Raw genomic sequence first — 11,916 nt, 5'->3', positions numbered from 1 at the left:
GCGATACCCGACTCATGACCTAGAGTTGGCCGCGGTGGTTTTCGCATTGAAGATTTGGCGGCATTACCTTTACGGAGAGAAGTGTGAGATCTATACCGACCATAAAAGTCTCAAGTATTTCTTTACTCAGAAGGATTTGAATATGAGACAAAGGCGTTGGTTGGAATTAGTGAAGGATTACGATTGTGAGATCCTCTATCACCCCGGAAAAGCCAATGTAGTGGCCGATGCCCTGAGCAGAAAGGGTCCCGGGCAAGTAGCTAGTATGGTTCAGATCTCACCTCAGCTAGCAGAGGATATGGTTAGATCCAGCATTGAGTTTGTGGTAGGTCAGCTTCACAACTTAACGCTGCAATCTGATCTGTTGGAAAGAATAAAAGCCGCTCAGATGGCAGATCCAGAGTTAGTAAAGGCCCGAGATGAGGTGTTGGCTGGTCAAGCCAAGGACTTTTCAGTGTCAGACAGTGGGATGCTTTTGTATAAAGCCAGGGTTTGTGTTCCGAATAGTGTGGAACTTAGAAATGAGATCTTTGAGGAGGCTCATTCTACCCCGTATTCTCTACATCCCGGCACCACTAAGATGTACCAAGATTTGAAACCGTACTTCTGGTGGGGCGGTATGAAGAAGAATTTGGTAGAATTCGTATCGAGATGCCTCACTTGTCAGCAGATTAAGGCTGAACATCAGAGACCAGCAGGGTTGTTGCAGCCTCTAACCCTACCAGAATGGAAATGGGAGGATATTACGATGGATTTTGTGGTCGGGTTACCTAGGACCACGGGTTTATTTGATTCTATTTGGGTAGTGGTGGATCGATTTACGAAATCTGCTCATTTTCTGCCGGTTAGAACAACATTTTCAGTGGATCAGTTGGCAGAACTGTATGTCAGAGAGATAGTAAGACTTCACGGGGTACCGAAGTCTATAGTTTCGGACAGGGATCCGAAGTTCACCTCCAAATTTTGGCAAAGTTTGCAACGGGCAATGGGTACAAAGCTGAAATTTAGTACAGCATTCCATCCTCAGACAGATGGTCAGTCCGAAAGGACAATTCAGATATTGGAGGACATGTTGAGAGCCTGTGTTATGGATTTTGAAGGCTCATGGAATAAGTATCTACCGTTGATAGAATTTTCGTACAACAACAGTTATCAGAGTACGATAGGGATGGCTCCCTATGAACTGTTATACGGTAGGAAATGTAGATCCCTATCCACTGGGATGAGACAGGGGAGAGGAAATATCTAGGTCCAGAGTCAGTGCAGCGGACCAATGAGGCAATAGAGAAGATAAAAGCTAGAATGCTTGCCTCACAGAGCAGACAGAAGAGTTACGCAGATCCGAAATGCAGAGATGTTGAGTTCCAAGTAGGGGACCATGTGTTTTTACGGGTATCTCCGATGAAGGGGATTAAACGTTTCGGGAAAAGAGGCAAGTTATGCCCTAGATTTACAGGACCTTTCGAGATTCTCGAGAAGATAGGTCAAGTGGCATATCGGTTAGCATTGCCTCCAGCCTTATCAGCAGTTCACAACGTATTCCATGTCTCGATGTTGAGAAAATACGTTTCAGATCCCTCTCATATACTCAGTTATGAGAGTCTTGAGCTACAGCCAGACATGACTTATGAGGAACAGCCAGTGCAGATCCTGGATAGAAAGGATAAAGTCCTTCGGAATAAGACCATAGCATTGGTCAAGGTTCTCTGGAGAAACAGTAAGGTGGAAGAAGCCACCTGGGAGCTAGAGTCAGATATGAGAGCTCAATATCCAGAGTTATTAAGGTTAGATTTCGAGGACGAAATCCTTTTAAGGGGGAATAGTTGTAAAGCCCGCTTAGTTAATTTGGAAATTAGCAGTTAATCATGATTAATTATGAAAATTATTTATAGCTATTTAAATAATTTATTATGATGTTATTTATGGAATTCAGAAATGCATTGCTATGTCATTCAGTAGTTTTCATATTTTGCATTTTCGGTGCCCGGTATTTTGGAACCCGACGTTTGGCTCAGTAGAAATCACAACTTAGTATGTTAGTAGTTTGGGACGGTTTATTAGACATTGGGAATGTCGGGAATGGCCGGGAATTTAGAATTTCCCAAAAATACCCCTTTAGTATGATTTATGTGGTTTTATGGTGGAGGGGCAAAATGGTCTTTTTGCCCCATTAGTGTTTTGTCTTTTAGTGATTTGTTTATTTGAAAATAAAGGTTTATTTGTTTAATTATTGGCTGAAGTAAAATGGTATAATTGGCTTTTAATTCTTTTTCCTTTCATTTTCAACACTTAGTAAGAAAATAGAAAAAATTTGAAAAAGAAAACCTCTCTCTTTTCCTTCTCTTTTTCGGCTGGGTGCATGTGATTCAAAGGCTGGTTTTTCATCAAATTTCAAGCTAGATTCTTCATAACTTTGGGAACTCTTGATTGTGGTATGTATTTCCTAATTGTTCCTCTTTATTTTCTTGAAAAAAATGGTGAAATATTGAGTGAAATGCATGAGTTATAGTTGTTGTTGCTGCTGTGAAATTGTCCTTGTTTTCAGAGGTGTAAGCTTGTTAGATTAGGGTTATTTAAATTGTTTTGGAAGCATGTTAGTTAGGTTGAGCAAGCTATAGCTTTTTCTATGCAAAAATGTGATTTTTGAAGAAAATTGTTGAAATCTGTTGCTGCTGTTTTGTGATGTTTACTGTAGTTTTCAGAGGTGATTTTATGCATGTTTAAGTAGATTTGAGTTGGTTTGGATGCTTGTTTGTTAGATTTAACCAAGTTTGAGTTTTGAACTCAAAGCTTGGAGCTTTAATGGTGGATTTTGATTTTGTGCATGAAGCTTTGTTTTATCACTTGGAAAATATTTATTAGGGTCTAATTAGCAGGTCTGGAAAGTTTGGTTGAGTTTGGAAACGTTTTGGTTGGAGAATTGAATTTTGTGGTTTTTCTGGGTAAAACCGGCTAACCGGTTTTACACTGCGTGTAAAACCGGTTACCCGGATTTTGCAGCAGGGTGAGAAATCAGTTTTTCTCAACTTGTCGTTTCCTGCTAGTTTCGGGTTTTCAGACAGTTTGTTCTCTGCTAGTTTGGGGGTATTTTTGTATTAAGTGGCAGTAGGTTAAGTTTGGCTTTAAAACCTTGGTCCCCGTTGTGATTTAGCGTGTCACTTATCGCTGTTGTGATTTTTACGGTTTAGGAGCATGTGATCCGCCGAGCTGTTAGTTCCACTCAGGTTGACCGGCACACCTGAATTCGGAATCCAGGTAAGATTAGTATAACAGTATGCATATGTAGATTACATGTTTAGCGTGCATGTAGGAAGCCTGTTAGATTACATTAGTTATGTATGTTGGCTTCGAACCATCCAACCCTGTCACGTCGGTACAGGCTGGAGTATGACCAGCAGCCGGAGTATGACCGGTTTCGACCGATCAGGCTGACACTTGGTTGGTGGTTCCGTACTATTGACGTATCCCGTCGGTACAGGCTGGAGTATGACCAGCAGCCGGAGTATGACCGGTTCGACCGATCAGGAGGATATAGTAACACGTCGGTACAGGCTGGAGTATGACCAGCAGCCGGAGTATGACCGGTTCGACCGATCAGGTTGTTACGTGTCAATAGTACCGTCCCTATGAACGTTCAGAACTCGGTACCATGTTGGACATGGCAGTAGTGGCTCAGTACCGTGTTGGACACGGCAGTAGCGGGACTCAGTATCGTGTTGGACACGGCAGTTAGGGTTGTGATCAGGGGTATGGGCGTCTGATCATGACCGGGATTTATGTATGAGTATTATTATGCTTTTCTTACTGAGTCTGTCGACTCACAGTTCTACGTTTATGTGTAGGTAAAGGCAAGGCTAAAGCTGATGGACCGTGAGCGAGCTTATGAAGGTTGTACATGTCGGGGCGGTTAGGCCTGGAGCGTACGATCATCGGGACAGCAAGGCTGATTTTTGTAACTGGTCGCTAGGCGACATTAGTTATTTTATGTATCAGTTAAACAGTTAAATCTTTTTGTAAATGATTTTATAATCGGGATCCCGAGTCTTTTGTAATATTGTTTTATAAGTTTAATTAAAAAGCAAAATTTTAATTAATCACGTTTTTCCATAAACCTCGTTGATTAGCAACGAGCTGCACAGTATGTTTAAAAATCACGTAATACGCCTATGTTTAGTTAGGGTGTTACAAAGCTGATTTGTACGAGAATTTCCCGTTACTTTCCAAAGTCCAAATCCATCTATCCGTACCGTGGCCCGATGGATTGCCTCCTTTTAAGATGGCTGAAACAGTCTCTTGGTCAAACAGACTGTTTAGCTTCTGTAAGTCCCACTCTCCTCTAGATAACAAGAGTTCAGTCACCCTAGTGTTATCCATAAACACCACATCCTTTGGTTTTGGAACGAAACCTTTGCAATGAGGAATCCAAGGATCCCTCCAGATACAAATATCTCTCCCATTAGCGACCACTTTACATGCCCATTTTCTCATAATTGTGTTGGCTTTTACAATATTTTTCCAAAACAAAGAATCAGAGTCCTTGTAGTTACAACTGAGAAAATCCTTTCCCTTGAGATACTTAGCCTCCAAGATCTTGCAGCACAGAGATTGGCACCCATTCAAAATTTTCCATCCCCACTTGGCTAAGAAAGCAATGTTCATTTCCTTAGTTTTCTGAAAACCAAGACCCCCCAAGGACTTGGGGAGACAAAGCTTATCCCACGCTCTTAGGTGAAGACCATGGTTCCCTTTCTCAAATCCCCACCAAAAATCTCGGATAAGACCATCAATCCTATTAACAAGCCGGTTAGAGAGCTTAGTAGTCTGCATGGCATAGATTGGCAAAGCCAAGCCCACAGACTTGATAAGGGTCGCCTGGCCCTCCTTGGATAAAGTTTTTGCCTTCCATCCTTGCATTTTAGAGGTAAGATTGTCCAGAATAAAGTTGAAATCAGCATCCTTTTGTTTAGATCTAAATAGGGGAAGACCTAGATACTTAACGACCCCATCCGGAGAGTTAATTCCCAAGGTGTCCTTAATACCCCTTCTCATGCCCTCCAGGGTATTCTTGCCGAAGAAGATAGACGTTTTGAGTTTATTAACTTTTTGGCCTGACCAATCACAAAATTTCTCAAGGCAGCTCCAGTAACTTTGAGCTTCTCTCAAATTGGCACGCCCTACTAGAATAAGATCGTCAGCAAAGAAAATATAGGAAAGGATCGGACCACCCCTACTCAGCCGAATGCCTTGAATATTCCCCTTTCCAAGGGCCTCTTCTAATAGTCTAGATAAAACTTCAGCAGCACATATGAAGAGATAGGGGGAGAGAGGGTCACCCTGCATAATCCCACAAGAAGGCATAATCTTACCAACCTGACCCCCATTTAGGCAAATGTTGAGAGTGGTGGTGGAGATGCACTGAGAAACCCAATGGCGGAACTTCTGAGGGAACCCAAAACAGTCAAGATTATGATCTATGCACTTCCAACTCAATCTATCATAAGCTTTGACGAGATCAATTTTAATGGCAAAGTACCCCTCCTTCCCTTTTTTCCGGTTGAATGAGTGGATAATCTCTTGCATAATCACATTATTATCTTGGATATTCCTACCCACGAAAAAAGCAGCCTGCGTAGGGAAAATAAGAGAGGGGAGGGCGGGTTTAATTCTATTTGCTACTATTTTGGATATGACTTTATACATCACATTGCAGAGAGAAATGGGCCTGAAGTTATTAGGTCTTTTTGGGTTCTGGCCTTTAGGGATTAGTACAATGTTCGTAGTGTTTATACCCTTGTGCATATTGCCTTGAACAAAAAAATCAGACATTGCATCACAAAAGTCATCTCCAACAGACTCCCAATAGTGCTTGAAAAAGCGCACTGACATTCCATCCGGTCCAGGAGCCTTATGATTATTCATGGAAAAAAAGAGTGGATCTGATTTCGTCTCGAGAGGGGCATAAAATGACCCCCTCATAATCCTCCTGAGAGATCCTCTTATGGAACAACTGGGTGCAATCAATTGCCCTTTCACAATCAGAACCTGTAAATGTACTCTTGAAAAAGTCTAAGAATTCAAGACCAATTAATTCTCTATCATTAACCCAGGCGTTATCCTTGCTCAAAATACTTTCAATGGCATTTCTTCTTCCTCTTATTGCAGCCGAGAGAAAAAAAAATTTAGAGCATTTATCACCATCCTTCAGGCAGGAGATTCTAGCCCGTTGTTTCCAATAAATCGCTTTCCTGGCCAAATTTTCATTTAGGGAACGGCGAATATCACATTCCACGTTCCAATCTCGGACACCAACAGGTAGCTTCTGTATATTGTCAAGCTTAGTCTCCAGCTCCTTAATGGCCCAATCTAACTTACCAAATTGAGTTCTATTCCAATGCAGTAGGGCCACTCGAGTCGCACCAAGTTTCTTGAAGATTCTAGAAGGGGCCCAAGGATGATCAACGGAGCCCCAAGCATTGGCAACCACCAAATTGCTTCTATCATCCCTCGTCCACTTCTCTTCAAACTTGAAACATCTCTTAAACTTGACCTCCTGCCCTTCAGAGAGTAGACATAAAGGTCTATGATCCGCGGTGCTAGTCTGAGAGGAACAAAGGATAGCTTTAGGAAATAACTCGAGCCAAGCTCCATTGACAAGATAAATTAATTTGGGTACCTAAAAGATAAATTAATAGGAATAGGGACCCTGGTGCTATCTATTCCTTATATGCTGGAGAAATTAATTTGGGCACCTAAAAGATAAATTAATAGGAATAGGGACCCTACTGCTATCTATTTTCTCTCCGGTGAGCAATGACCATTAAAAATTCATATTTAATAATTTTGTGACTTCTTTGTTCTTAACTTCCTTTGGTGATCCAGCCATGAACGCCGTGCCCATTTCTCCAGCTGATCTACTACAAGGTTTTTCCTTTTCTTCTTCTTAAACTTCATCATTACTCTTTTCTTCCGTATGAGAGCAAGATAATTGCATTTTACTTCGTTCAGATTTTAAATCACAATCGTATACATATTTTTCTCCGCCGTAAAATCTCCCCTTAATGTGTTTGGCTGTTGCAGACCAAATCAACGGTAGTGATTCCGACACGAATCTCGATGAGGACGACGCTCCCGAATACTACGAGCCGATTTCCGCCGTCGCTGATGATGACAACGACGATGAAGAAGAAGATCGTACTCGAACCAGAGAGAACGGACACGTAGACGATACAACTGGATTTCACTCTAATGGTGATTATTACGCGAGGCAATTTGAGAATGGAGTGTCGTCCCTCAATCTGAATAACGACGATTTAGAACTTAGCAAGAGCAGTAGCGAAGCCGAAGATGAAGAAGAGGAGAGCATGGGAGAAGATGATGACACAGCAGCGATGAGAGCTTTCAGAGAGGACGAGATTCGGAGAAACGCGCCATTGACGACTGAGAATGCTACGAGGGTTATGGAGGCTATGCGCGGTATTTCGTTCAGTGGTGTGGCTCCAGATTGGGCGGACAGCGTCTCTGGGAACCACTTGATCGACCACCTTCGCAGACTCAGGCAGCCACCACCGCAAACTTAGTGCTTAGACCATATTCCTTGTAGTTCGATATTCGGGTTCTCGATTGTGTGTGTGTTTGAAGTTGGCTAGGTGATTATGTCTACAATGTAATGTGTTGTATGTTAGAGCTCATATGATTTGATTACTTTTTTTTCTTTTCTATGACATGATATTCAAGTAGAATCAAACTATTTGCTCAAGTAAAAGTAATCAATTGTTCTGTGATCGCCCAAACTAAATGCAAAACTCATTTTGTAAAAACTTTTCTTATCACTCATAAATAATGACATTATATAGATTCTTTAAACTACTTTATTCTACAAAATGATTACAATACAATAAATACTAGCTCACTATCCGAAAGAAAGAAAATAATTCATTCGAAATGCCTTCGTTGGTTGGCCGAACAAGAAAATTCTCATCAAGACAGACATTCAAATACAATTATCGTATTGTCATGGTGGTGATTGCATTCTCAAGCAGCAACATTCTCAATGTCTGCACCTTTGTTAATTCTCTTGACAATGCCCGCAATAACCTGATACACCATAAAAACATTTGAATTTCTTACATTGTACTAGTGTTAATTTGCGTTCAAGAAGTATTAGTATCTAAGTGTGTCTCAAACCAAGCCTTCTTACCTTTCCAGGTCCTAATTCGTAACTCTTCTCCAGTCCCTTGTCCATAAGAGTCTTCACTGTTGTTTCCCATAGAACAGGAGATGTCACCTGTAGTATTGAATAGGCGGAGATCAATATTCCTGCCAACGATTTGGGTGAAATGAAATTCTGAGTATCTTACCTGACGAGCCAATATCTTCTTAATTGTCTCAGGATCTGCATGTGGCTGTGCATCCACATTGGAGATGACTGGCATTTTTGGAGTTCTGATTTCAGTTGCTGCTAATGCAGCTTCTAATCTCGATACAGCTGGTTCCATGAAACTAGTGTGGAAAGCACCAGCAACAGCTAGACGTACCTGAGCAGAGAAGGGACAAGAAAGGGAGATGACTTATGCCATTTAATATGAAGAACAGAGAAAATATGTAAGCTGCAGTGGAAATGTCCCTACGGTCATGCGAGCTTTAAATGACTTTGCCTTGGCTTCTACTGCTTCCACCCCTTTCAAACCTCCAGACACAGCATAATTTCCCTGACATGAGAGTAGTTTAGATGCATTTACTATTGTGGTTGAGTACTTAAAAAGTGATCAATTAACAACTATTGGCTTTATTATGGTAGATAGAAAGTCCTTACAGGACATAGGTAGTTTGCAATTTGAACTTTGTCTTTATCATCGACTTCCTGATTAGCTGCATCACACAATTGTTGAACCTTTTCTGAGTCCAGCCCTATGATACTGACCATAGCACTTTTCGCAGCATCTGCAGCTTCCTTTGAGAAAGTTGGGAATAAAGAAATTCAGTGTCTAGGGTAAATTAAAAACTCAAGCATGCAAAGAGTACAAATGTTTAGACTGCTACTAGTCAAACTATAAATACCTGCATGGCTTCTCCTCGTAGTTTGACCAGCTTGAGCCCATCCTCAAAACTTCCATATTGAATCAAATCGAGAAGAGAAAAGAAAAGAAGGGATATAAGAACCACTAAGTAGTTCAGATATATGCACTAAGTAGTTTTGTTGACAGTTTGTATACCAGTGAATTAATTTCCAAAAAAATACATAAGCACTTATAAAAAATTCGAACAGCAACATTTTGATGAATAAAGCTGTGTCATCACTTCCATGAGCACTGATGAGGTCCCCCGGTAATCAAACTAAGGTATGGTTGTACCTTTTCTTTACTTACTGGAGATGCCCATACATGTATGGTTGTACACACATTCAATTCAGTCTGCCTTAGTGTAAATTCAGAAACTTTCTAGCTTTGATACCATATATTGAAACATAGACGCAGCTGTGAAAGTCATGTTTATTTGTTGATCAACTCACCTAAAAGCCTCTGAAAAAGCTAGAGCAGTATATTCTCCCAAGCTAAGACCACATGCAACGTCAACAGAATCAATGATTTGCTGGCCTCCCTCACGTGCACGTAGTAGCTCTACGGCAGCCAGGCTTGTGACATAGATAGCAGGCTGCAAAGATGCAGAATTAAATGCAAACCAATGCCAATCAGTGGGAAGTATATTTGAAAAATTATAATATATAATTTAAAACATATAATGCCATTTCCACCCTAAAAGAAAACTCTTTAGGTAAGGAGAGATTACTCAACAGGGCTCCATGGGGAATTACTGAGAAAATATCACGTGTCTCATTACAAAGAACTAATAATCATCCTTTCAAAGAAAAAAAAAGTTATATTTATATAAACTTTGACAAAATTGTTTTTAAAAATCAGTCATGAAACAAAAATCCTGGCAGCAGATATCTATTAGCCAGAAAGCCAATTGTTCTTCTATCTAATGTATCTGCAATGCATATGCAAATTGCCTTTCTGTAGTCCATGGAAGTATAACAGAGATACAAACATAAGGAGAATGATACTCCAACTAAAGCTTCTACAGGAGTTTTTCACCTTGTGGAACCAAATTGTTATGTGCAGGAGATTCAATACCTACTACCATGTACCTAAACAACCCACTACTACTGATCTGTAACAATGCCGTCAGAATCACAAATGTGCATTTCACCTCACACACTCACTTAAACATCCTACATCTTGAAGTGGGAAAAGAATGTTCATATGGTCAAACTCAAATAAGTGACTAATATGATGATTGCATTACCTGGCTTATAATAGTTGAATTTAGCTTCTCTTTTGGTCCATTGACGCAAACATCTAGAAGATCAAACCTGCATGTAAAGAAGATATACCACTCAGAACCAAAAGTTTCCATGATAAGGCATCAATATAGTGAATAAAATTATACGAACAATACCCTAAAATATCATTTGCTATCTTGTAAAGCTCTAAAGCTGCAGGTAGATTTTGTGCCTCCTTTCCCATTCCAACTGCTTGAGCACCCTGAAATAAGAAACAGACAGGATACAAAATATAGCTCAATATAACTAATACCGAAACAACATATAACAAACACAATCCAACGCATACTACAAAAGGATTCAAGAATTATGTCTCCGACTAATTTTACTCTTATGTCAAATCCACAAATATACATAAAACCCCTGATAAGTTTAGAGGAGAAAACAATTGCTGATAATTAACAAAGCCATACAAGAGTTAACCCCATGATTCATTCTTGTGTTTGCTTAAGCAAATAAAAAACAACGTAGAACAAGTCCGTATCTGATATGATTGTCACTACGAAAAGAAATATCACATCAGTGGATTTCTTCTCATTACTTTCCGAAACCACTGTTGCGGATTTAGACATTGTAGAGCCACAATATACCTCGAGACAGTTTTTCCGTACATTTTGGAGCTTAAACTTCGACCCAATTGATATTAATCCGGATTCACAGTTTCGCAATATCATTGAAACCAAAATGCCAATTATCATTGTCATTATAGTTATAGCTTAAACTAGATCAACAATTAAACATTTTGCATGATATATAAGATTTTCAAATTAAAAAGAAATGATAATAATAGTAATGAAACAAAATTTTCAATCAATTACAAATTGAACAAGAAAGAATGAATGTGGTACGTCAACTACTCACTTGGCCTGGGAAGAGGAAAGCGAGTGCAGGTTTATAATCAGAAAACAAGCCATCGTTAACCACAGTCTGCGATCCAACCGAAACGCTCATGAAGACCCTCGATCGATTGAGATTCCTGGGATTGAAGCTTCGAATTCCATTTCCAAAACTAGAAAATGAGGAGCAATTGAAGCTTCTCCTCGACGAACCGGAGAGAGTGAGAGAAACTGAGGGAAGAGTGAGAGAGGAGTTCATGGTGTTGGAAATGGTGGCAATCGAGAGAGTGCGCAGGATAAGAGGGTGGTGGTGATATTGGTGATGGTGAAAGAGACGAGCTTGCATATATATGAAATGAATGAGAGTGGAGTGGTGGAGGATTATAATGTGCGCCGGGGGTGTTTAGGTTAGCGGAGTTTCCGAAGGTAGACGTTGGAGATGGGCATTACAATTAGGCAAAACCGGCCAACTGCTTTTGCCTCTTATTTATCAAGCGTTGTCGTTTTATTCTTTCTTTCTTTATTTATTATAGGTTAATTATGAATTTTATGTACCAAATCATGCTTTTGAATTTTTTTGGCCGTTAAAAATTATTGAGATTGTTAGATTTAAGAATTTTTGTCTAATTTCATTCAATTTTACTGTTTCAGTATTGTTTATGTACTAAATCATGCTCTCCAAACTTTGATATCTACCAAATCATGCTTCTCAAACTTTAATACGTACTAAATCACGCC

At 40.0% G+C, this 11,916-nt stretch overlaps 2 protein-coding genes across 2 annotated transcripts; one reads left to right on the top strand and one right to left on the bottom strand.

Moving 5' to 3' along the window:
* The first annotated feature begins 6,738 nt into the window (after nt 1-6,738).
* On the top strand, nt 6,739-7,817 carry LOC115719161 (uncharacterized). Its single transcript, XM_030648091.2, has 2 exons — nt 6,739-6,921; nt 7,078-7,817. The coding sequence occupies exons 1-2, from the start codon at nt 6,882-6,884 to the stop codon at nt 7,575-7,577; spliced, it is 540 nt and encodes a 179-aa protein (XP_030503951.2). The 5' UTR covers nt 6,739-6,881; the 3' UTR covers nt 7,578-7,817.
* LOC115719160 (uncharacterized) lies at nt 7,807-11,672 on the bottom strand. Its single transcript, XM_030648090.2, has 10 exons — nt 11,204-11,672; nt 10,459-10,544; nt 10,306-10,372; nt 9,509-9,651; nt 9,058-9,106; nt 8,813-8,950; nt 8,628-8,708; nt 8,358-8,534; nt 8,198-8,284; nt 7,807-8,094 (listed from the first exon to the last, which is right to left on the bottom strand). The coding sequence occupies exons 1-10, from the start codon at nt 11,522-11,524 to the stop codon at nt 8,032-8,034; spliced, it is 1,212 nt and encodes a 403-aa protein (XP_030503950.1). The 5' UTR covers nt 11,525-11,672; the 3' UTR covers nt 7,807-8,031.
* Between the last annotated feature and the right edge of the window lie 244 nt (nt 11,673-11,916).

The sequence above is a fragment of the Cannabis sativa genome, chromosome 2, assembly GCF_029168945.1.
Source record: "Cannabis sativa cultivar Pink pepper isolate KNU-18-1 chromosome 2, ASM2916894v1, whole genome shotgun sequence".
NCBI classification, from domain to species: Eukaryota; Viridiplantae; Streptophyta; class Magnoliopsida; order Rosales; family Cannabaceae; genus Cannabis; species Cannabis sativa.
The sequence above is the reverse complement of the archived record's forward strand: the minus strand, read 5'-3'. Positions and strand labels throughout refer to the sequence as shown.

Bases quoted from the DNA above. Each gene is read 5' to 3' on its own strand.
- LOC115719161 (XM_030648091.2), top strand. From the start codon at position 6,882: ATGAACGCCGTGCCCATTTCTCCAGCTGATCTACTACAAG. The intron at 6,922-7,077 runs GTTTTTCCTTTT...TGGCTGTTGCAG, and splicing joins TCCAGCTGATCTACTACAAG to ACCAAATCAACGGTAGTGAT.
- LOC115719160 (XM_030648090.2), bottom strand. From the start codon at position 11,524: ATGCAAGCTCGTCTCTTTCACCATCACCAATATCACCACCACCCTCTT. The intron at 8,285-8,357 runs GTAAGATACTCA...TCAATACTACAG, and splicing joins AGAAGATATTGGCTCGTCAG to GTGACATCTCCTGTTCTATG. The intron at 8,095-8,197 runs GTAAGAAGGCTT...ATGGTGTATCAG, and splicing joins ACGAATTAGGACCTGGAAAG to GTTATTGCGGGCATTGTCAA.